The sequence below is a fragment of the Cydia strobilella genome, chromosome Z, assembly GCF_947568885.1.
Source record: "Cydia strobilella chromosome Z, ilCydStro3.1, whole genome shotgun sequence".
Taxonomy (NCBI): Eukaryota; Metazoa; Arthropoda; class Insecta; order Lepidoptera; family Tortricidae; genus Cydia; species Cydia strobilella.
The window spans coordinates 38628293-38653884 of NC_086068.1; the positions used below are offsets into that span (position 1 = coordinate 38628293).

At 36.8% G+C, this 25592-nt stretch overlaps 1 protein-coding gene across 5 annotated transcripts in view; it reads right to left on the reverse strand.

Moving 5' to 3' along the window:
• The window catches only part of LOC134754820 (maternal protein pumilio), a 528457-nt gene that overhangs the window by 360781 nt on the left and 142084 nt on the right, over nucleotides 1–25592 (reverse strand). For all 5 annotated transcript variants that reach the window (XM_063691211.1, XM_063691209.1, XM_063691208.1 and 2 more), the window contains one exon: nucleotides 13068–13168. In XM_063691211.1, the coding sequence (XP_063547281.1) occupies nucleotides 13068–13168 (101 nt within the window). The remainder of the gene's footprint in view (nucleotides 1–13067; nucleotides 13169–25592) is intronic.

A 25592-nucleotide genomic window follows, 5' to 3' on the forward strand; every position in this document is an offset into this window, starting at 1 on the left:
GGAGATGGCGGGACGACTTGGACGCATTCTACCCCAAATAGTGGGAAAATGGCGATGACAGGGTCGAGTGGAGAAAACGAGGGGAGGCCTTTGCCCAGCAGTGGGACACCAAATAGGCTAATATAAAAAAAAAGAGTATGATCAGAAAATTTAATATGCTTGCAAATGGTAACCGCCAAGTATTTATCAAAATATTAGAATTCGATAAATAATGAAAACTGAACGACGCCGACGACGGCCGGGCTCCATTTACATGACGATGCACACTGCACAGTGCCCATTCTGAACAAAATTCATCATTACTTGGTTATACAACATTATACAGCAATAAAACTTATATTTTTGGATAGCTCATAAAATTTGCCATATCTTTTGACAATATATTTATTGGGGTAGTTATAATTTGTTGAGTTAGTAGCATATTTTAGCAGTACTTATGTCCATGCACGGTAAAAAATCATGTGTTCAATTATTTTGTAAATGATTACAGTTACGACTACGGTTATTAAAACACAATTATAGCACGTTTAATATTATTTCAAATAATATCTAACACTAATTAATCAGTAAAATGGAACCCGAGAAATAATGAAAAGTTGACGTCGGTCCCCCGTCATTTATGTGTCCGTGCGTAGATGGGTCACTACGGGAACAGAATTCGTCTTAACTTGGTTATATACACCAATAAAACTTATATTTTTGGAAAGCTAATGAAATGTGCCGTATATTTTTTAATAACATTAATTGCGGTAAATTTATAATTTATTGAGTTAAGAGGCATGTTTTATCAGTACTTATGCCATCCATGCACGGTAAAAAATCATATATTTTAAAATATTTTGTAAACGACTACAGATATGACTATAGTTATTTAGAAACAATAATAGTACGTTTAATATTCTTTCAAACGATACCTCACACGAACCCATCGGTCCCATAGGACTCAAGATGTGAAGAAATATCAATGATGGTAGGCCGCCATCTTTGCCCCCCTTTTTCTCGACCCGTTCCCCCTCCATAAACTAAAACCGGTCAATTCGTATTCTGGAGACCACGAGGAACACATCCATACCAGTTTTAGGTATTTGGAAGAGATGTTTACGAAAATCGTGAAGGAGACGACTTGTTTAATCTGCCTCTAGTCTATTAGGAAAACAACCAAAATAGAAGATGTATCCCAGAGAATCCGAACGCTCAAATGGAAATGGACAGGGCACCTGATGCGCTCACAAAAAGACAAATGGACAAAAGATGTCACAGAATGGTACCCAAGAGGAAAGAAAAGACCCCAATGTAAAACATACAAAAGATGGGAAGATGACTTTCCTGAAGACTGGAGAAGACTCAAAAAACCGCGATGAGTGGCGCGGCCTGGAGGAGGCCTATGTCTGACAAAGACAGCGTGATAGACAAGCAAAAAAAGAGCATAAATAAAAAAATATAGATACATATACTAATATAATTGTAATGTAAAAACTATGAGTCAGGAATAAAGGCTATTTCAATTTCAATTTCAATGAGTTTACGCAGGTACACTGAAGGTACAATATGTTTATAAATATTTCGTTGAAATCGCAGGTCCACCCGCCATCCTGACGCTCACCTATTATTGCGCAAATGTGAGTCGTACAATGCAAACAAAAGCGAGTTTATGCTGTTTAACCTTTTGGATGCCAATGACGGATATATCGGCAGCGAAGGTTTAACGCCAAAGACCGATTAATCCGTCACAGACCACAGAGCAACATAGACCTATGTGCATTTGCATAAAGTTCAATTTCAGTTTTGACACTTCGGTGGCGTGGCGTCTGTGACAGCTTTTGTGTTTGACACGGCGTCAAAAAGGTAAAAGCGAGTAAGTATAAGGCCTACAGGGTGCCCCCTGTCTCTTTGTGGAACTCCTTTGGCACAAGTTAAGCATTTTAAGTATTTGGGCCAGTAGGTCACTGATGACATGTGTGACAATATGGATATTGAGAGGGAACACAGAGCGCTGGCTGTGCGCTGCAATATGCTGGCTCGTAGGTTTGCACGATGTACCGAAGAGGTGAAGGCTACGCTTTTTAAAGCATATTGCCACTGCCAGTCCTTCTACACGTGCAGCCTATGGTTCAGCTATACGCAGCGGGCATACAGCGCTCTGCGGGTACAGTACAACGATGCGTACAGGGGTGATGCTCGGGCTGCCGCGACACTGTAGCGCATCGGGTATGTGGCAATAGGAAGCGGTGTAGCTCGCTGTTGAGGCAATGGCGCGCCAGGACGAACACCAACCTGTGCACGTTGGCCGACCGGTGGCTAAAGCACTGGGTGCAGCTACATGCCCCATTATGTAAACATCTGTATATACTCCACAACGAGAGACAAAAGAAGAGGTGGTGGAATTTTAATGTATATCAGAAACGGACTAGACGCAATTCCACAAAGAACCCAAGGATGTGCTACAGAATTACTACACACTAAATTAAAACAAGGAAAACATTACACACATATAATAGGAATCTACAGACCGCCTAACACCAATAAACTAAGATTTATCAAGGAGATCGACGATTTTTTTAAAAGTATACCCGAAAATGATCACATAGTATTTATTGGAGACACGAACATAAACATCATGCTGGATAACAACGTAACAGAAACATACAAGAGCACCCTGTGTGACCACGGCCTGCAGTGCATGATAAGCGAGTGCACGCGGGAGGAGGTGGCGGGCGACCGGCTGGTGACGTCGTGCATCGACCATGCGTGTGTGCGTGCGCCCGCGCGGCGCCTTGCCGCACACATCCTCACCTGTAAACTCTCCGACCATTATCTGATAGGTGTGAACATAGCGACGGGGATCAGCTGTTCGGCCAGTGAAGTAGTACAAAGGAAACCGGTATGTGTACTTAACTCCAGGCTAATTAATAATATGTTGGACAAAGTAAACTGGGGCGATTTTAGAAGCATTAAGTGCCCGATAGTGCTGTATAACAAGTTAGTTAGTTTATTTAGTAATATTTACGAGAGCGCAAAGACTACTATGTACTGTAAACACAAACGAAAATCACAACTGTGGATGAACAACACTATTAACAAAACGATTGTAAGACGGGATGAATTGTTTCGAGCCTGGAAAAATAACCCCAAAAGTTTTATCAATAGATTAAACTACACGAACTTTAGAAACTTAACTAGTAAATATATTTATATGTCTAAGCAAAAATACATACAAAATGAAATTAAAAATTGTGAAAATAATTCTAGAAAATTATGGAACACTATTAATTGTTGGTTAGGAGCTCGTAAACCCACCGTTGATACTACCATATTAAAATATTTAGGAAAAACAGTGTCGCTGCCTACCATATGTACAAAATTTGCAAATACTTTCACGGAAGAAATAAGTCAAATAAAACATAATTGAAATATCAAGTTTATGGACCGTCAAACGTATATGAAGCCGTGTAACTTAAGCTTTAGGTATCAAAAAGTTAATAACCTAACATTGAAAAAAATATTGGCCAACTTAGCAAAAAATCCCCGGGCGTAGATGAAATAAGAGTACAAGAATTAAAATATGTACAGAAAGAAATTAGTCCAGTGTTAGCAAATTTTGTAAATATGTGTATCCAAAAAGGAAAGTACCCAGACGAATTAAAAAAATCTATTATAAGGCCGATATATAAGCAGGGAAGTATATAGGGTATTTGACAACATTAAAAATATATAACGAATTGCTGTCATCCTGAAAGGTAATAAAATAATAAAGTATATTTCACTATATTTGAATGTAAATTATGTTTAGTTTTTGGAAAATAAACGAAAGAAAATTTAATATTTTTTGAAATTTCATCAGGGACGTGAACGCTCTGTGATTGGTCAACGCTCGGATGACGTCACACGCGGGTAAACATTCTTGATTGCCTTGAGTGTTTTAACTGTTTTATTTATATTTAGTTAATTTTAGTTATTGTTCCACAGTTTTCTGATATATTCCGATTTATCCGTACAATATTCATAAGAATCTCAAAATGGAGCCGAAATATGTGATTGCTGATAGCGGCAACCTACCAGACATAGACGCATTAATGGTTGCACTTTTCTTTAAAGATAATCCGGATTACTATGCTGCGGAACTTAGAAATGTAAAAACAGCTGTGTGAGTACACGTAGAAATTGTTTATTTACGAACATTTCGATTTCGATGATACGAATACGACGACGATATATACCTATATAGAATACGATGACGAGAATAGTATCTCCATACTGCACTTTAGTTTGAAAGAAAAAGTATGCTACTAACTACCTATTAATGCTGAAAGAGCTATGTTATGAGGTTATGTAGTAATACATTAAATACCTAGATCTTGTTTCGTTAAATACAACAAAATCCGCTGCTTTAACTACCATATTTATTTACAGTTAAATATTACATCGAAGTGGTCTTCACACATAAAAACATTTGTATGCGCTAAAATGCTCTTTGGGTGTCTTCGCGCTAGTTTTAACCACATTTTTCTTTTTTTGGGATTCGTTGGAACGGAAACAAACAATTTGTCTGGATTTTTTATAGTCGTACTTGAACATTGCGGCACTATACACCATTTATATACTATTTTACAGTGAAATAATCAATTCAATGCACATAAATCTTAAGATTTACTAAGGTCATTGACTGAGTCTACTCGCGTGTGACGTCACACGTGTCACGTGATTAGCCCCTTTGCAAAAACAGCGTTCAAAATAAATAAACTTTAACATTGTTTTTTTTATATTTAATACAGTAAATTTCACGGAAATATCAATGTAGTGTAATTATTAAGTCATAAACAATCAATTAAAACCATTTTCAAAAATTAGTCAAATAGCCTATTCCGAGTACTCAAACTGTAGGCCTATAGCGATTTTACCTGTCATCAATAAAATCATGGAAAAGTAATTGTGAACCAGATAAGTACTTTCCTTGAAAAATATAACGTTATCTCGGATGCGCAGCATGGTTTTAGGCTGTCAAGAAGTACGTCTACGGCCCTGGCAAAATTTACAGATGAAGTTTATAGCAATTTGGATAATAAAAAATACATAGGGGTGCTTTGGACCAGATAATATACCAGCCGAACTCTGGAAATCACTAGGTGCAGATGGGGAAGTATGGCTCTGTGAACTCTTTAACAACATCCTGACCACCGATACAATGCCCGATGCCTGGCGTAAGAGTGTGTTGGTCCCATTCTACAAGAACAAGGGAGATGTTCGGGACTGTGCAAACTTTCGTGGCATCAAACTTACATCCCACACTCTCAAAATCTGGGAACGTGTACTCTGTGAGCGCCTTCAACCTCTAATAACGCTAACTCAAAATCAATTCGGATTCGTTGCTGGAAAAGGAACTACTGACGCAATTCATGCAATCAGACTAGTGATGGAACAAGCCCGCGATACCAAACAAAACCTATGGATAGTATTCATAGACCTCGAGAAAGCGTTCGACCGCGTACCGAGAACAATAATATGGGAAGCCCTTAGAAGCCAAAATGTCCCCGAATGCTACGTGAGACTCATAATGGACATGTACAACAACGTGGAAACTTGCGTTAGAAGCCCAGCTGGTACGTCAAAGAGTTTCAATATAGAAGTAGGAGTACACCAAGGCAGCGCGCTAAGTCCCATGTTATTCAACATAACTATGAACTATTTGACATCGCATATCCAGAAACCCACACCATGGAACCTCCTTTACGCGGATGACGTGGCGCTTATCTCAAGCAACAAACTCGAAGCTGAACAAAATTTGGAACTATGGAGGAGTTGTTTAGAAGCGAACGGATTACGCATTAGCAGAACCAAAACAGAATATATGGTTTGCAACTTCAACCCCGACGAACCCATCCAACCAAATGACAAAGTAGAACTGGACGGTCAGCCTCTACCAAGAGTAAATAAGTTTAAATACTTAGGATCTGTACTAGCAGATGATGGAACTATAAACGCCGAAATAGCACACAGGACGTCCACTGGCTGGAATAAATGGCGTACTTTAACAGGAGTTCTTTGCGATCCTAAAATGCCTATAAGAACGAAAGGCAAGGTCTACAGAACAGCCGTGAGACCTGTTTTACTCTACGGCAGCGAGGCATGGGCTATGAAGAAAATCCACCAACAAAAACTTCATACAACTGAAATGCGGATGCTGCGGTGGTCGGGTGGAGTTACTCTCAGGGACAAAGTGCGTAATAATTACATAAGGGGTAGTTTCAAAGTAGCGCCCATTACTGACAAACTAACCGAGTCACGGCTAAGATGGTACGGCCATGTAATCCGTAGATCCGAAGACCATGTCGTGAAAAAGTGCCTTTCCAAGGTTGTGCATGAAAGAGGGAGAGGTAGGCCGCTGACTACCTGGATGACGAATGTCCAGAGAGACATGAAGGAGCTCGGCCTAACTCCCGACGACGCTTATCAGCGGAGCAAGTGGCGCCTCAAGATTAAGAAAGCCGACCCCGCGTAACGGGAAGTGGCGAGGAGAAAGAAGACATAGGGGTGCTTTTTATTGATTTAAAAAAAGCCTTCGATACCTTGGGCCACTAACAACTACTGCAGGCGATGGACGAATGTGGGGTTCGTGATCCGGTGTTGGAATGGTTCCGTACATATTTGTCGAGACGAACCCTGCGCGTCTCTGTGGGCGGTGTCACCGGTGACGAGGCAGAGGTGCAGACCTGAGTGCCGACCGGCTCGGTGTATGGCCCACTCGGGTACATAATGCATGTAAACAGCGTAACGAATGTTGTACGGAACTGTTCCACATACATGTATGCGGATGACACTTGCTTACTGTATGCTGATAAAGACCTTAGTAAAATACAGACTTACATACAGCAGGATTTCGAAAATGTACTCAAATGGTCACACGATAACGTTATAATATTGAACACCGAAAAAACCAAATTTCTACTCATACAATCACCATATATAAAACCAAGTCAAGAGCCCATTAAAATTATTAGTCATACATACGATTGTTTACATGTCGAGAAGCGTGACTGTAAATGTAACTTAATAGAAGTAGTTGACAAATTTAAATACTTAGGCCTAACTATAGACAAACACATTAATTGGAAAATACACATAGATACAGTATGTAATAGACTACGGTCTATATTGTGTAAAATTATTAGTTAAAAAAATATAGTTAATAATAAAATATTACGAATGTTATACCATGCACTGGCTGACGCTGTTATTGGATACGGGTTAATAGCTTACGGACGCACCTTCAAAACTTATTTGGATAAAATATTAAACTTACAACTACGATTGATAAAAAATATAATAGACAAAAAAACTAGAGCAAACTGTAGTAACGATTACACGATATTATTTAAGAAATTGAACATCCTGCCAGTGCATGATAAAGTTAAGTACTTAATAGCAACTGATCAATTTAAAAATCCCGAATTCAAAACTCCGCGAGTATACACCCGAGCGCCGAGGGGGTTAAAGCGTCGTAAATACGTGGAACCAACCGCTAGCAACTACTATGGTAAAAGGACGCGCAAGTATATCACACCGCGAATAATGAACAATTTATCAATAGAAGACGAGTGTGCTAGTAAAAACATCTTTAAATCAAAAATTAAGAAGTTGCTATTGGGTACAACGCATGACTAAATATATATATATATATATATTTATTGCGAGCCTATTGTGTCCCACTGCTGGGCTAAGGCCTCCCCCCTCTTCTTCCACTCCTCCCGGTTTTGAGCTACATCTGGCCAGTCGCTCAAAAAGGAGTCCAAGTTATCTCGCCATCGCCGACGAGGTCTGCCGGATCACTTTAACTTGTCCGCTTTCCGAGCTACATCTATTATTTGGGTTTTAGAGCGCAGCGTAGTGTTCCGGATGCGATCCCCGAGTTTCACACCTAATATGCTGCGCCGAGTTTGGACTTCTGAGCTTCCGTCAAAGACCAAGTCTGAGCACCGTAGGTGAGGACTGGAATTATGCACATGTCCATGAGCCTACGTTTGAGTGATAGAGGTAGGTCTTCCTTCATGAGGTGTTTCATGGACCAATAGCTCTTCCAGGCGTTCTCGGTCCGTCTGTCGACCTCTTTTTCTTGTCGCGCCTGGAAAGAGACTATTTGGCCCAAATAAAGGTATTCATGGACATATGCAATGTGTTCTCCGTTTACCTCAATCCTACGTTTTATGCTGTTAGTCATGAATTTGGTCTTTGACATATTCATCTTCAGTCCAATCGACTTGCGTAGCTAAGGTCTTCTAGCATATGATGTAGCTCGGATGCCGAAGCGAAGGAAATATATAAGATAGGTAAATATTGTATATAAATAAATAAATAAATATCCTTTATTGCACCAAAATCATACATTTTACATACATGTAAAACTACAAATAAATTCTTAAAGAATAACAACATATATACCTACAACTTACACTTTGTTAATGTAATATAAAAGTATTAACCTTAATAAGATAAGTTAAAAATTAAAAGCAGCGGCAGTTTCACCCCTTAGGAACAGAGATGGCGCCACTTCTTTGAAAAATATTTCAAAAAATTCTACAAGCTAAACCAATATACCGATTTAAACGTTTAATATCTCAAATGAAAGCTTATTATATACGGTACTTTTAAAAAAATACACAAAATATATATACTGAATACTTTTGACAAAAAACGGCATATTAGGTTTTTTTTACTCGACTGATAGTTTTTACTTGATTTCTCAAAAAAAATGTATGGAACATGAATAGTTTAATGCATGTATATATTACTGAATAAATAACAAGTATTATAAAAAAAACCCGACACCGATACCTCTCATACTTCACGAAATATGAAAGTTTGAATGTGAGTGTAAATTTCTTCAAAATATATTTTAAAAAAATCTGCAAGCTAAACTATTTGACCGATTTCAATGTTTAACATCTTAAATAAAAGCTCATTATATGCATTACTTACAAAAAAATACTCAAAAAACATATACTGAATACTTTTGGCAAAAAACGGCAATTTAAGTTTTTTTTTTCTTACTCGATTGATAGTTTTTACTTAGTTTCTTAAAAAAAATATGGAACGAATAGTTTAATAAATATATATATAGTACTGAGTATATAAAAAGTATTACAAAAAAACCGACACCGATACCTTTCATTCTTCACGAAATATTTAAGTTCAGTTATGCACGCTCACAAATACATTTATTTAGAAGAAATCTTCAACCGCAGTTAGTGCACTGAATTTTAATATGAAACGTGTCATATGAAAAGAAATCACCCAATTTATTTTAATAAATAAAAAATAAATAAATAAAAACCGAATAAAGCTTTCTCCTGGTGCTGAATTACAAAAAAATATAACAAATCTAAAATTAGCAATTATTTTTATTTAGCCCTTGAAGTAGCAGGAACCGCCTCGCGGACAATGAACGTCATTTAAATTTGGAATTTGATTAATTAAAATAAAATCGAAATTCCTTTAACTCAAAAAAAACTTAAATGTCCTCTTCGGGTTCACCGGTAGATATAGAACTGAAAAAGAAAAGTCGTTTTGAAGTACTCGTACCATTCCAATACTACAAAATCACTGATCATACATTAATTATTTTTGTGCCTGGTTGATTACCATTAAATTAAACCAATAATTTTGTGCCAGACCTATAATCAGTGGTCAGCATGCAAAATAACCCTGGATTGAAAATTACATTAACTTACTTTTGATTTGTACAGCCACCTTTGCATGATTTATACTGGGCTGTGCACGGTAAGCTGACGCGGGGACACCCACAACGCATAGTTTCGCAGCCAGATTTGCAGCCACAATGGTCCAAGAGGCTTAATTGCGACCAAATCGCTGTAACTGCCGACCATTCTGGAGTCCAACTCTCGTTTTCCTTAGTCCATCCCCAAGAAGATGGACATGGTATGGAAACTTCTGGTTTCAGAGCGTTTCCCCATATATGGTCCGCTTGGTAAGCCGATTGAAGTGCATGTTTATAGAGAGCAGCTGTTACTGTAGCTGTGTGTGTGTAGGTGTTAGGGTTGGCAGGTTCCAATTTCTAGGCCAAATCAGATTTGTTCCTTGAACGAAGCCCTCCATTGACTGACAACGAAGGTGGACAAATTTAGTTTTCCTACTGGAAGAATTCGTTCAGATCAAGCTGCCTTTCTCTGGCCACTATAAAAAGACGGGAAAATAGAAGTACGTCAACTTTTAAGTTTTATATTTTGTCAGTTGTCAGGTGAGTACTTACATATTTTAATTTTAGTATAATTCAGCGTCGCGGAGTGTGCCATGTTGGCTCACACCGTGACACCAAGCTGAGTAAGGACCATTTAGCGCAACCTCATTCTGTTTAATTATTTCTAGTTTTAGTCTTGTTATGTTGTGCTAATAAATGCTTTTTCTTTCTTTCTTCTTTTCTTTCTTATAAAGTAACCCTAGATTTGTGTTATTGTTTTGCTATAGTTACAATTTGTTTCCAAGCCTGCCACCTACATCAGCTGCTCTCTATAAACATGCACTTCGAGCTTACCAAGCGGGCCATATATGGGGAAACGCTCTGAAACCAGAATTTTCCATACCATGTCCATCTTCTTGGGGATGGACTAAGGAAAAAGAGAGTTGGACTCCAGAATGGTCGGCTGTTACAGCGATTTGGTTGCAATTAATTGGTCGCAATTAAGCCTCTTGGACCATTGTGGCTGCAAATCTGGCTGCGAAACTATGCGTTGTGGGTGTCGTCGCGTCAGCTTACCATGCACAGCCCAGTGTAAATCATGCAAAGGTGGCTGTACAAATCAAAAGTAAGTTAATGAAATTTTCAATCCAGGGTTATTTTGCATGCTGACCACTGATTAATAGGTCTGGCACAAAATTATAGATTTAATGGTAATCAACTAGGCACAAAAATAATTCAACAGTAATCTACAGGCACAAAAATAATTCATGTATGATCAGTGATTTTGTAGTATTGGAATGGTACGAGTACTTCAAAACGAATTTTCTTTTTCAGTTCTACATCTACCGGTGAACCCGAAGAGGACATTTAAGTTGTTTGTTTACAAATGTAGTCACTTTAAATAAAAATAAAATTCTACTTTAGGTTTGTTATATTTATTTGTAATTCAGCACCAGGAAAAAACTTTACTTAGTTTTTATTAATTAAAATAAATTTGGGTGATTTCTTTTCATATGACACATTTCATATTAAAATCAGTGCACTTACTGCGGTTGTAGATTTCTTTTAAATAAATTTATTTGTAAGTGTGCATAATTGAACCTAAATATTGCGTGAAGAATGAAAGGTATCGTTGTCGGGGTTTTTTTTGTAATACTTTTTATATACTCAGTACTGTTTAACAAATTATGTAAAAACTATCAATCGAGCAAGAAAAAAAAAACTTAAGATGTCGTTTTTTGTCAAAAGTATTCAGTATATGTTTTTTGCGTATTTTTTTATAGGAATGTATATAATGAGCTTTTATTTGAGATATTGAAACCATTATACATTGAAATCCGTCAAATAGATTTGCTTGTAGATTTTTTTTAAATATATTTTTAAGAAATTTACACACATTCAAACTTTCATATTTCGTGAAGTATGATAGGTATCGGTGTCGGGTTTTTTAATAATACTTGTTATTTATTCAGTAATATATACATGCATTAAACTATTCCTGTTCCATACATTTTTTTTGAGAAATCAAGTAAAAACTAACAATCGAGTAAAAAAAAAACCTTACGATGCCGTTTTTTGTCGAAAGTATTCAGTATATATTTTTTGAGTATTTTTTGTAAGTAATGTATACAATGAGCTTTTATTTGAGATATCAAACATTGAAATCGGTCAAATAGAATGCGTGTAGAATTTTTTTAAATATATTTCGAAGAAATTTACACTCACATTCAAACTTTCATATTTCGTGAAGTATGAGAGGTGTATCGGTGTCGGGTTTTTTTTATAATACTTGTTATTTGTTCAGTAATATATACATGCATTAAACTATTCATGTTCCATACATTTTTTTTTGAGAAATCAAGTAAAAACTATCAATCGTAAAAAAAATGTATATGTATATAATGAGCTTTCATTTGAGATATTAAATATTTAAATCTGTTCATTGGTTTAGCTTGTAGAATTTTTTGAAATGTTTTTTAAAGAAGTGGCGCCATCTCTGTTCCTAAGGGGTGAAACTTGCGCTGCTGCGGGTCAAATCACTCAGTTTGGCCCCTACTAGCACTGTGCAAAGCGGCTTGCTTTTATCATGAAGTGCAGCATCCGGGCAAAAAAAGGCCATAACAAGTATGACTAGTACTAATATTGAAAATGAGTGCATCATTTCGCCGTTAAACGCAAGTTTGGCGAAAAGAAAGAAAAAAAATTGTTATGTTTGTACTAACCCTACATTTAAGTATTAGTATGTATGTTACTAACACATTATGGACTTTTGTTCGAAATAAATTATTATTGATCGACTGATTGATAATTTTCCCCTTACTTCACGGCCTCTGTACTGTAGTAATGTACTATTTATTGCAAGTGTGCTAAGTGTGTCATAATGTACAGTCAGCAGCAATAGTTGCTAAGCGGGCGAGGTGTATGTCTTATGTCTTTTATGAGCAGACAGATTTTTCTAGCACGAACGAGGCAACGCTAATGACTTCTTTCAGAGATAGTTCATCGATATCTTATATTATTGATATATTATAACTGTCATACTGTCTTAATAATGTTATTAACAAATGTGACATGTTTGGAATTAAACGGAACTATCAGTTTATTAATACTTTACCCACATACTTCATACTTATAAACAAAAACTCCATGACACACAACTAAAATCCTGTTTTTTATTTATTTCCATATATTATTTTAATATCCACATTATTGTGATAAATTGCTCATTTGCTATCTATTTTACTAGATTTTGTTATAAAATTCAACATGTGTCATAGTCCCTATTTTCTAGTGTTACCGGTTTTGACTTGCTTTTGTCATTGGGCAGTTTTAGTGAAAAGATTATTTCGTTTCTTAAATACGAATAATATATCAATACCTGTTGAGTGCTTGCAAAACTGTTGTTGTCAAATTGAGGATGTTGTTCCATTTGTAACACCAGCTCTATGTGCTGGTTCATGGAATCGTTCAGTGTCATACCTGAAATGTACCAAAAAAAAATATTTTATAGAATCAGGGACAATTTAAATATACACAGACTGATAAATTGAGAACAACGAGGCAGCAACACATTTTCATGTCATGACCAAGTTGGTCATGGTCCCTCTCTAAAGATCAATCACAAAATTATGTACCATCGCCCACACTGTTAACTGACAGTTCGTAAACCTTATTACAAAAGACATAAGGTCCACCGATGGACAGTTAAGTGTTGCTATTTGTACAACAATCCAAACACTGTAACATGAGGCGATAGTGAACGGTAGATGCGGCCCCGTTATTGTAAGAGTAACGAGTAAATTGCTCAAGACAAAATTATTGACGAAGTTTGGACCTGGCTCGAGGACCATTACAATGTGAAATGGCTGTGAATGATACTTTATTTTATATGTTTCTAGATTTGGGCATTAGTGCAGGCTCTCTAGAGAAATGTCGTATGCATTATTATACAGCAATTTGATTTCCGACACCTGTATAGGTAGGTATGTATATTCAGAAGATATTCACGAATGGATTGAACGTAGGTCATATTACTTGTCACTGTGTGAGACTCACTTATACGGGGGCCACATATTTTGTAAACAGCGACGTACATAAAAGACGATACAGGATAATTTATGATTCGTTTTCATCGGAAGATGAAGGTAAGTTGTTCGTTTTATTATTTGGTGTTGAGAAGTTATTAAAATAAGCCGACATAGGGATTGACTGCGAGTGTCTAACTATGATCAAAGATAGATATAACTCCGTAATAGATGGATACAGTCTAAGGATAAAACCGGACAACCCTTTCCGCGATAAAACCCTTTCAATGGGCGACACTTAGACACTGCTAACACATTGAAAGACTTTCCCTTTTGAACTTCAAGCCCATTCATACCCTTACCTTAGACTAACCCTTACCGAAAAGCTAACCAAAAATAAGGCTAGCTCTTAATAAGGGTTACCCTTATCTTTAAGCGCTTTTTATAAAGGTTTCCCTTTGCGTGAAAGAGACAGGATTAGTATATATCTACGGTAGTGTATGAAAAGGAAAGAAAATACGTGCCTAGTCAAAGAACGCCGCCGTCGCTGTCGACGATCGCTCGGAGTAATGTGTGCTTTATGAACAAGGTAGACGACTTAAATTAGCACGCTTATATGCTAAAAGGGAAGCCCTTTATAAGGCTGACCCTTATGAGCAATATGCAAGGTGTTGGTGAGCGGATGATAAGGGTTTTGTAAGGGTATTTGGGCTACCGATTACTCAAATGTGGTAGCTTTATATAAGGGTTTTTAAAAGCAAAACAAAGGGTTTCGTCTGGCAAAGGGTATGGTGAGTTAAGCCTTATGCAATACCCTTATAAAACCCCGATAAGGGATAGCGGGCCGGTCCCTGGATAAAACGTGCCTCGAAAATCACGAAAATTTGATTCTCGATCAGATGTCGCTACTACCTTTGGCCTACTCTCGTATAGAGGGCGCTGACGGTTTCGTTTGTTATTTAACAATTTTAACACATATCAGTAAAAGAACATGGGTCAAAATCATAAAAAAATTAATCCAAATAAAAAAATCATTTATCCATATTTGTAGGGGTTTGGGGTTGATCACTCAAACGCCAATGTCAACAATACTTTTTATTGACTTATAAGTACATAGTAGATGCATACAATTACGGGTTCATACAAAAACCGGTTTACTTCCTAACTAAATTAAAACGTGAAGTAGTCGGCAAGGTTGAGCACGCCTACTTCCGTTGCAAAGAGCCAAGGGACAGTCGGGAACCTATCGCCAAGGCACTAGCTAAATCCTAGGGAGGTCAGGGAGAAGACTGCAAGTGGCTATCGAACTCCCGTTCCACTGAGACTAGCCAAAGGACAGAGGGTGTACCTATCGCTAAGGCAGTCGCTAGCTGAATGTGTCTGATGCGGCGCGGACCCGGCTTTTATTCGGTCCGGGCGGCGATCGTCGTGCGCGCTCGGTGCTCCTCGGTGGCTGGCCGGTGAGACGCAGTACTGTGCGAGCGAGAAAGTATTCGAGCCCGCGCGCTGTGAGAATTTGTATTGTTACATTCTCCCCCTCTGGTACTCGATGACGTCCCGTGAGAGTACCAGGATTTGTATTGTTACATTTTCCCCCTCTGGTGCTCGATGACGTCCGGTGAGAGTACCAGGATCTGTATTGTTATAGTCTCTCCCTCTGGCACACGTGTGTCTGAAAAGAGAGTAACAGGACTTGTGTAGAACGCTGTCTCCTTCAGTTTCGCCAAGTCGACTAGTTGTCACTATCCTACCGCAGGTACCGCCTGAGAGCGTGTTCGTCAGAACCCTCCCCCTGGAGTGAAGCTGGTCTGATAGCATACATTAACTGCATTGGTGTTACTGTGGATTCTTCTGTTGCTACTTTGTCTTCAAGTTGTGTTGTTACTACCTTCTTTGTACATGATTCGTCGTTAACCTCCTTATTTATCTCGTTTACAACCATTTTGTATGTAGAAAATAATGTAGGGTAGGTGTAACTTCTTCTTTAAAAGAGCGGGTAGTTCTCATTGTTGAGCGTGACAACTCACAATGTAAAAATAACCAATGGACAGTCTATGAACCTATCGCCAAGGGACCTAGGTAAGTCTGGGAGAAGACTGCAAGTGGGCTATCGAACTCCCGACTCATTGTGACTCGCCAAAGGACAGAGGTGTACCTATCGCTAAGGCTGCCGCAAGCTAAGTGTGTCTGATGCGGCGCGGAAACGGCTTTTATTCGGTCCGGTCGGCGATCGTTGTGCGCGCTCGGTGCTCCTCGGTGGCTGGCCGGTGAGACGCAGTACTGTGCGAGCGAGAAAGTATTCGAGCCCTCGCGCTGTGAGAATTTGTATTGTTACATATTTAAATAAATTTTATCGTTTTTATAAATCTTCATTTTTAGTTTTAAAGTGTGTCGATAGATGGCAGTGAATTTACTGTGGTTACAAAATTTACTATGACAGTACCGCTCTATAATATTATATCTTCTTTGCTATGATCATATAACCATCGGTGTTGATCTCGAGGCTCCAACGATGTCAACAAGCAGAAAAATGCGCGCAGTCTTCAGTAGATGCGCGTTACTCTGCGACAGAAATATTTTCTCAACCTACCCCCAAGAGAAAATATTTTTCATATAATGTCATAATCACTTCTTTTTTGTTTTAGATGTTGTAACAGTTCCAAGCTGCAAGCCAATTCCAAACTCTCCCCCCCTCCTCCAGCTCGGTCTTCGGCCTTACGTAGCTCGGCCTTTGGTGTCACGTGTCACTTTAACTTGGTCATTGTTCCAATCCCAACATTGATTTTTTCCCACATCGACCTTTGGCTTTGCACGGGAGAGCGCCACAATTAGTCGATCCGGGACTTTAGCAATATGCAGAGCTCGTCTACTTGGACATAGGTTTTTGTCCCAGCTCAGCTCCACTGAAGCTCGCCCTTTAAGTCTCTTGGGCCCGCAGAAAACTTTAATCATATTCGTAGCCTTCAGCCTCCCTTAGACATGACCAGTGCTTTAAGCTCTGTTTTTCTGCAGTTCGGCCTTCAGCCTCACAGGGCAGCACACCGCAATCGGACGCTCCAGGCCTCCACCCTTATGCAGAGCTCGGCCGTCGGCTTCGCTCACAATTGGCTATAGGTTCGATTCCAAGCTCTGCAGAAAAGCACTAAGAGAAAAGTATGCTTTTGTGTTTACTTCATGGGTCATGGGGGGCGGCAGGGACCCAATGGCCCGGGGCGCCAAATTTTTAAATACGCCTCTGTTTATTACGGATAAAAAAACTGTATAAAATAAACGCACTGTACGCCTCAATTTAGTACATACCAAGCTTTAGCTATAAATCTTAATCTGTCGATTTGACTTAGGTATTTATTTGTAAGAAACAGATATGACACAAATTAACTAATTGACGCTTGTAAAGTGTAATGCATAAGGGAATATATTTTTAATATAATTTACGACACTCCACTAAACGCATGATCTACTCATACTCAAACGACAAAATATCTGCAAAAGATACACAAATACGAGGTATAGCGCCAAATGCCGCGCGCCTCTGGGCTGTAGCTTATTCTTTAAACCTCATTCCGCCGCACCGAGACGAAATTCACGTACGATCGCAGTGAGCGGGGTGAGGGTACAGAGACGTTGAGACGCTCAAGGCCAAATCAGCGAGAATCGTCTTAAGAGCCAATAGGAGTAGTCATTTCTCCATACAAACGTACTCGACTGATTCCTCCGTGGTTTTTGAAGCTAGAGCAATGATTTTTTCAACACAGATTAATATTGTCAATATCTGTGTCGGTGTGTTTTGCTTTTTTTGATATTTTTGTTTTTTAAGGCGCTAGAGCCCTTCAAACATAGCCAAAAATGGCCTCACTGACTATGCCGCAATGAGAGGCGTGGTATTCAAAACTGATATCAATTAGCCAAAAAATCAAAACAGTCCGACACAGACAATTTCATAATCATTTAGATTTCCAAATTTGGTTACGATTGGTTAAGTTTTGGAGGAGGAAACAGTCGAGTACAAAACCTCGATTTTTGAGATTTTTACGCAGGATTTTTCGCCTAAGCTGCAGTTGTCCTTTTCGCACTAATTTTAGGGGCGGGGTCAAGTTTCGAAATACGTACACAGACAGAAAAGAGATGGGCAATAGTCGACATCTAATGTCGATAATCTAGTGATGTGATAAGATCGATAAACCATAACAAAGTCGCGATTTGCCTCTTAGTAGGCGAAGTAAGTAAAGTGAGTATGCACTTTGGCTTCAGGGGATATCGTTTAACAGTATTTATTATTCCTTGGTTCATACAAAGCTGAGCTGACGCACTAGCTACGAGATTAAGTCCTGGCTACCCCCCAAAAAGGGAGGGGAAAAGTCGGCTTCTGCGGTCCAGTTTGCCTCTATTTCTACCTATCTCTTGATATGAGATCAAATTTGGTATAAATTTTGTGTAAATTAGGGACGAATAATTTATTTTAGAAATAATAGTTTCACATTTTCATACACAAATCTGAATATATGGACGAAACATAATTATATATAATTTTTGGTCACTGATTTGCTCTTTAGAAGCAAATTGTGGTGATTTGCACTAAAAATAAATTACACAATTTAGTCAATTTATTCTTTATTTAGAAAAGTATCAGTTCTAAGTACGTATTCATACATTTGATTGTAAAAAAAATTAGTAATACTTTGGTTAAAATATTGTTATATATTTTACAATTTTCACTATTATTCTAAAATTTATTAGACGTTTATGACGTGATCTTATTAAGTATGTATGTGAAAAGGGCTCCACGAGGCGAAATACTTTTTACGCCAATTATTTTCGTTTTTTTTTTTACATTTACAACAAACAAGAGAAAAATGTGGTTACTTAATGATTGCCTAACTTGTTGAAAAAATAACATTACATAATATCAACTTATAACCGTAATATGATATGTTTTAAATACACCATGTTTTTTTCTAATTTTTAAAAGAATATTTAATACCTTTAAAATAATATCTGTCTGTCTGTCTGTCAATCTATCTGACAGTCTGTCACCAGGCTGTATCTCATGAACCGTGATAGCTAAACAGTTGCAATTTTTAAAGATGATGTATTTCTGTTGCCGCTATAACAACAAATACTAAAAACAGAATAAAATAAATATTTAAGTGGGGCTCCCAAACAACAAACGTGATTTTTTTGCCGTTTTTTTGCGTAATGGTACGGAACCCTTCGTGCGCGAGTCCGACTCGCACTTGGCCGTTTTTTGTTAATAGCTTTTGAACTTTTTTTATGTGGGAATAAACGCTTCGAATACATTTTTCTAGACATCATTCCGAATCTAATGAGGTATCATACGTATTTTTAGGAGTTAGTATCTCTATTAGTGGCAGCCGTACAAACCCAATTTCAAAGAAAAACCGCAAATCGATTTACAGGTTAGCCGTTTGGTACACGCATACTAAGAGGTCAAAACAAATTTTTTAACCCGCAGTTCCTATAGTCATACTTGATATGGCCATTTTTTGCCCGAATGCTGCACTTCATGGTAAAAGCAAGCCGCTTTGCACAGTGACAGAAGGGACCAAACTGAGTGATTTGGCCCGCAGCAGCGTAAGTTTCACCCCTTAGGAACAGAGATGGCGCCACTTCTTAAAAAAATATTTCAAAAAATTCTACAAGCTAAACCAATATACCGATTTAAACGTTTAATATCTCAAATGAAAGCTTATTATATACGGTACTTTTAAAAAAATACACAAAATATATATACTGAATACTTTTGACAAAAAACGGCATCTTAAGTTGTTTTTTTTTACTTGATTGATAGTTTTTACTTGATTTCTCAAAAAAAATGTATGGAACATGAATAGTTTAATACATGTGCATGTTACTGAATAAACAATAAGTATTATACAAAAAACTCGACACCGATACCTCTCATACTTCACGAAATATGAAAGTTTGAATGTGAGTGTAAATTTCTTCAAAATATATTTCAAAAAATTCTACAAGCTAAACTATTGGACCGATTTCAATGTTTAATATCTAAAACAAAAGCTCATTATATACATTACTTATAAAAATATATTAAAAGAACATATACTGAATACTTTTGGCAAAAAACGGCATCTTAAGTTTTTTTTTCTTACTCGATTGATAGTTTTTACTTGATTTCTTAAAAAAAAATTATGGAACATGAATAGTGTAATACATGTATATATTACTGAATAAATAACAAGTATTATAAAAAAAACCCGACACCGATACCTTTTATTCTTCACGAAATATTTAAGTTCAATTATGCACGCTCTTACAAATAAATTTATTTAAAAGAAATCTTCAACCGCAGTAAGTGCACTGATTTTAATATGAAATGTGTCATATGAAAAGAAATCACCCAATTTATTTTAATTAATAAAAAATAAATAAATAAAAACTGAATAAAGTTTTTTCCTGGTGCTGAATTACAAAAAAATATAACAAAATAGAGATTATTTTTATTTAAAGTGACTACATTTGTAAACAAAAAACTTAAATGTCCTCTTCGGTAGATGTAGAACTGAAAAAGAAAATTCGTTTTGAAGCACTCGTACCATTTCAATACTACAAAATCACCGATCATACATGAACTGGTTGCTGTAGATTACTGTTGAATTATATTTGTGCCTAGCTGATTACCATTAAACCTATAATTTTGTGCCAGACCTATAATCAGTGGTCAGCATGCAAAATAACCCTGGATTGAGAACTACATTAACTTACTTTTGATTTGTACAGCCACCTTTGCATGATTTATACTGGGCTGTGCACGGTAAGCTGACGCGGGGACACCCACAACGCATAGTTTCGCAGCCAGATTTGCAGCCACAATGGTCCAAGAGGCTTAATTGCGACCAAATCGCTGTAACTGCCGACCATTCTGGAGTCCAACACTTTAGTCCATCCCCAAGAAGATGGACATGGTATGGAAACTTCTGGTTTCAGAGCGTTTCCCCATATATGGCCCGCTTGGTAAGCTGCTCGAAGTGCATGATGTAGGTGGCAGGGTAGGCAGGTTCCAATTTCTCTGCCAAATCATCTGCTTTGAAATTGACCGAGAGATTTGTTCCCTGAACGAAGCCCTCCATTGACTGACAACGAAGGTGGACAAATTTGGTTTTCGTACTGGAAGAATTCGTTCAGATCAAGCTGCCTTTCTCTGGCCACTATAAAAAGACGGGAAAATAGGAGTACGTCAACTTTTAAGTTTTCGATTTTGTCAGTTGTTATGTAGTACCTACATATTTTAATTTTAGTATAAAGTAACCCTAGATTTGTGTTATTGTTTTGCTATAGTTACAATTTCAAAAAACAAGCTTGTGACAAGCCTGCCACCTACATCAGCTGCTCTCTATAAACATGCACTTCGAGCAGCTTACCAAGCGGGCCATATATGGGGAAACGCTCCTCTGGAACCAGAAGTTTCCATACTATGTACATCTTCTTAGGGATGGACTAAGGAAAAAGAGAGGTGCACTGCAGAATTGTCGGCAGTTACAGCGATTTGGTCGCAATTAAGCCTCTTGGACCATTGTGGCTGTAAATCTGGCTGCAAAACTATGCGTTGTGGGTGTCGACTGTCGTCGCGTCAGCTTACCATGCACAGCCCAGTGTAAATCATGCAAAGGTGGCTGTACAAATCAAAATTAAGTTAATGTAATTTTCAATCCAGGGTTATTTTGCATGCTAAGTTGCTGACCACTGATTATAGGTTTGGCACAAAATTATAGGTTTAATGGTAATCAGCTAGGCACAAAAATAATTCAACAGTAATCTACAGCAACCAGTTCATGTATGATCGGTGATTTTGTAGTATTGGAATTGTACGAGTCCTTCAAAACGACTTTTCTTTTTCAGTTCTACATCTACCGGTGAACCCGAAGAGGACATTTAAGTTTTTTGTTTACGAATGTAGTCACTTTAAAGAAAACTAATTTATATTTTGTTATATTTTTTTTTGTAATTCAGCACCAGGAAAAAACTTTATTCAGGTTTTATTTATTTATTTTTTATTTATTAAACTAAATTGGGTGATTTCTTTTCATATGACACATTTCATATTAAAATCAGTGCACTTACTGCGGTTGAAGATTTCTTTTAAATAAATTTATTTGTAAGAGCGTGCATAATTGAACTTAAATATTTCGTGAAGAATAAAAGGTATCGGTGTCGGGTTTTTTTTATAATACTTGTTATTTATTCAGTAACATATACATGTATTACACTATTTATGTTCCATATTTTTTTTTTTAGAAATCAAGTAAAAACTATCAATCGAGTAAGAAAAAAAAACTTAAGATGCCGTTTTTTGCCAAAAGTATTCAGTATATGTTTTTTAAGTATTTTTTTATAAGTTATGTATATAATGAGCTTTTATTTTAGATATTAAACATTGAAATCGGTCAAGTAGTTTAGCTTGTAGAATTTTTTGAAATATATTTTGAAGAAATTTACACTCACATTCAAACTTTCATATTTCGTGATGTATGAGAGATATCGGTGTTGGGTTTTTTTTATAATACTTGTTATTTATTCAGTAATATATATATATGCATTAAACTATTCATGTTCCATACATTTTTTTAGTGAAATCAAGTAAAAACTATTAATCGAGAAAAAAAAAACTTAGGATGCCGTTTTTTGTCAAAAGTATTCAGTATATATTTTTCATGTATTTTTTTAAATGTAATGTATATAATAAGCTTTCATTTGGGATATTAAATATTTAAATCGGTTTATTGGTTTAGCTTGTAGAATTTTTTGAAATATTTTTTAAAGAAGTGGCGCCATCTCTGTTCCTAAGGGGTGAAACTGCCGCTGCTGCGGGTCAAATCGCTCAGTTTGGTCCCTACTATCACTGTGCAAAGCGGCTTACTTTTATCATGAAGTGCAGCATTTTGTTCATAACAAGTATGACTACTAAAAAAATCCCTTTTTTTTGTATGGAAAAAAACTTTTTTTTTTTTCAAAAACCTATGGTGTGTGGTATCATACGAAAGGGCTTTATGAGGCGATTGTAAAAGTATACCACATCATTACATTTTAGCCATTTTTTTGTAAATAAAAAAAATAGAATTTTCAAAACATACCAAGTTTGGGGTCAAGTAAAAGGGTTAAAGAGGTATTTCCCGTTGGATATATGGATATTACGTATCATTGTATGATTAATATGTACCGTATCTGCAGTACAGTTCCATAAGTCTCGTAAAATAGGTATTGAATTGAAATAGAACGGCCGGTCCGGGCCGTAGCAACTACGTTCGCATTCCATTGCTAATTGTTCTGTTTATAAGTTATTGATATACCCGACAAAAAAAAACAAAAAAAAATGATTTTTGTTTAATTTAGTTTAATTTGCATACTTTTAGTTTAAGTCATATATGTTAATACCTACAGTATTAAGTTATTTGTTATAAGTTAAGTGTGCGCTTACCGATTAAATGTATTTTGCATGAAAAAAAAAAATTCTCGTGTAAGTGAATATTATGTATTCTTATGAGAAAATAAAGATCTTTAAACCTAACTGTGTCACTTTGTATTGAAAAAAAAAAATCTAAATAAAATTATTTTTAAAATTGCTTTTTTGGGGTTAGATATGAGGATATCATGTATCATTTGTGATACCACAAAATTGTACAAAAAAAATCAGCCATATCGTATCTGGAGGAGCCCAAACTTGGTATGTTTTGAAAATTCTTTTTGTTTCAATTTAAGAAAAATGGCTAAAATGTAATGATGTGGTATATTTTCAGAATCGCTTTAAAAAGCCCTTTCGTATGATAGATAAGAGAAGAATACGATAGGTTTAAAAAAAAGTTTTTTTTATAAAAAAAAAGTTTCAGCACTGTGTTTGTAGGAACTGCGGGTCAAAAATATTGTTTTGACCTCTAGTATACGTGTACCAAACGGCTAACCTGTACATCGATTTGCGGTTTTTTTATGCGAACAGCTAACACTATATTTTTCACCACCTTGAACGTTTTGTAGACTAGACTATTGTCCCAAATTGGGGTTTCATATTTATTCCGACCAGGATTAGGAGCTCTTCAAACATAAATATTTTTATCAAAATCTGACTCATAAATAAAAAACGGACCATTAATAAAACTGTATAATTAGTACATCAACGTAAGAAATATCACATGTCACATGTTTCTTTGTTATGATAATTTTATTTAACCTGAGGCTATCTTTTTTTCTATTCAACGAAGCCGGAGAGCGGCAAATTTGTTTTTCATCACACTTGCTCGAAAAGATCTTATTTCATGCAGGTGTACTGAAGGGAAAAGGCCTATATTATAGGGCGCGTACAGATGACTTTTTCGCCGTTAGGTGAAAAAGAGTTGGATCGCTGCTAAGTCGTATGCGGGGCAGCAGCAACGGCCTTCTGAGGGCGTTGGCTGAGCGTCTCAACTCTCCTCTCACTCGCTACTGGGTGGAAGTGGCGATTGGCAGGGCCAAGTAGAGCAGGTTGTCTGCCTTGCTTGTCCCTGCCAAATAGTTTTTTCCTATATCGTGTAGGTAATATATTTAGTTTTAAATATTTTTTTTTATATATTTGTATTGTTCCATTTTAATTATTGATGTTTTTGTATTATGCCACTAACATAGTTATTAAGATACTCTGTAACTAACAAACTATGGATCAGCTCGGTCTGAAATAAATGATTTATTATTATATTATTATTGTTCCCGCGGGAGTTATAGCTTTCTTTTTTTAATTAGATATGTCACTAATTCATACGAAGTACGAACCAAGTACGTTATAAGTAAAATACTTTGTTTAAAGTATAAGGGTGTGTAAGGGAGTTTTACTTCTAAAATACTGACAATTATAATTTAGTATTTTTGTTTATAATATTTAATTGGATTAATTTAATAGCCGTTTAAAATATTTTTCACCTCAGCAGCTCGAACAAGCCTACTTTCGTCACTCCCTGGAGTGAGGAAAGTGCGACTTTCCTCACTCCAGGGAGTGAAATAATATAGCTTTTTAATTTAGTGAAGGCCATGAACTTCATACTACGGTACGGTACGGTACGGTACGGTACGGTACGGTACGGTCCGGTCCGGTCCGGTCCGGTCCGGTCCCGTCTCGTCTCGTATCGTATCTTATCGTATTGTACATATTATAATACTTTTTTTTCTGTTTATTCTGTGTAATTCGAAATACATTTTAACCTTTAATATGTTCTCACTACTGAGGTGAAAAATTATGTGTGCAACACGAGAGCAAAGTTATTTTACATCTCGTGTTTTTAAGTCCCTCGCTACGCTCAAGATTGTACCTTAGAATCATTCGCTTTCTCCGGACTCAAAATAAACACTCGCAAGAAAAACCAACTTTGCTCTCTTGTTGCACAAATAACTGATTACACAAAATTTTCAATCGCGGCTGAATGCCGAAGGTCTGTGCCTTAGATGCCTAACCTGTCAAGAAATGACAATATGGCGGACGAATATTTGAAATGTCACCGTATTTTATAATTATTTCCTCAGAATAATAACTAGCATAGAAGCCGGGCAAAAATAAGAGCTTGGTAAAAAGTATCGTATTCACAACACGCTATTACATTTTGTCTATGAGTGAGTGAGACAACAATCCGCAAGTTCTTTCATTTTTTTCAGTATTGTCATAAGATGAACTGAGGAAAATGTCAAATGGTGGTTTTTGGTGGTTTTTTAATCCAACCAAATAAAAATATATGTTCGTTATTTGACAGGTAGGTGACATAGTCGTAATATTTTAGTTGAAATATTTCGCGGAATTTCAGCGGTCATCTTGCTTTATTTTAATTATATTGTTGCTATTCCTGAAAGATTGTTGGAAAACGTGCTGAGTTTTTATTTGTAATGGT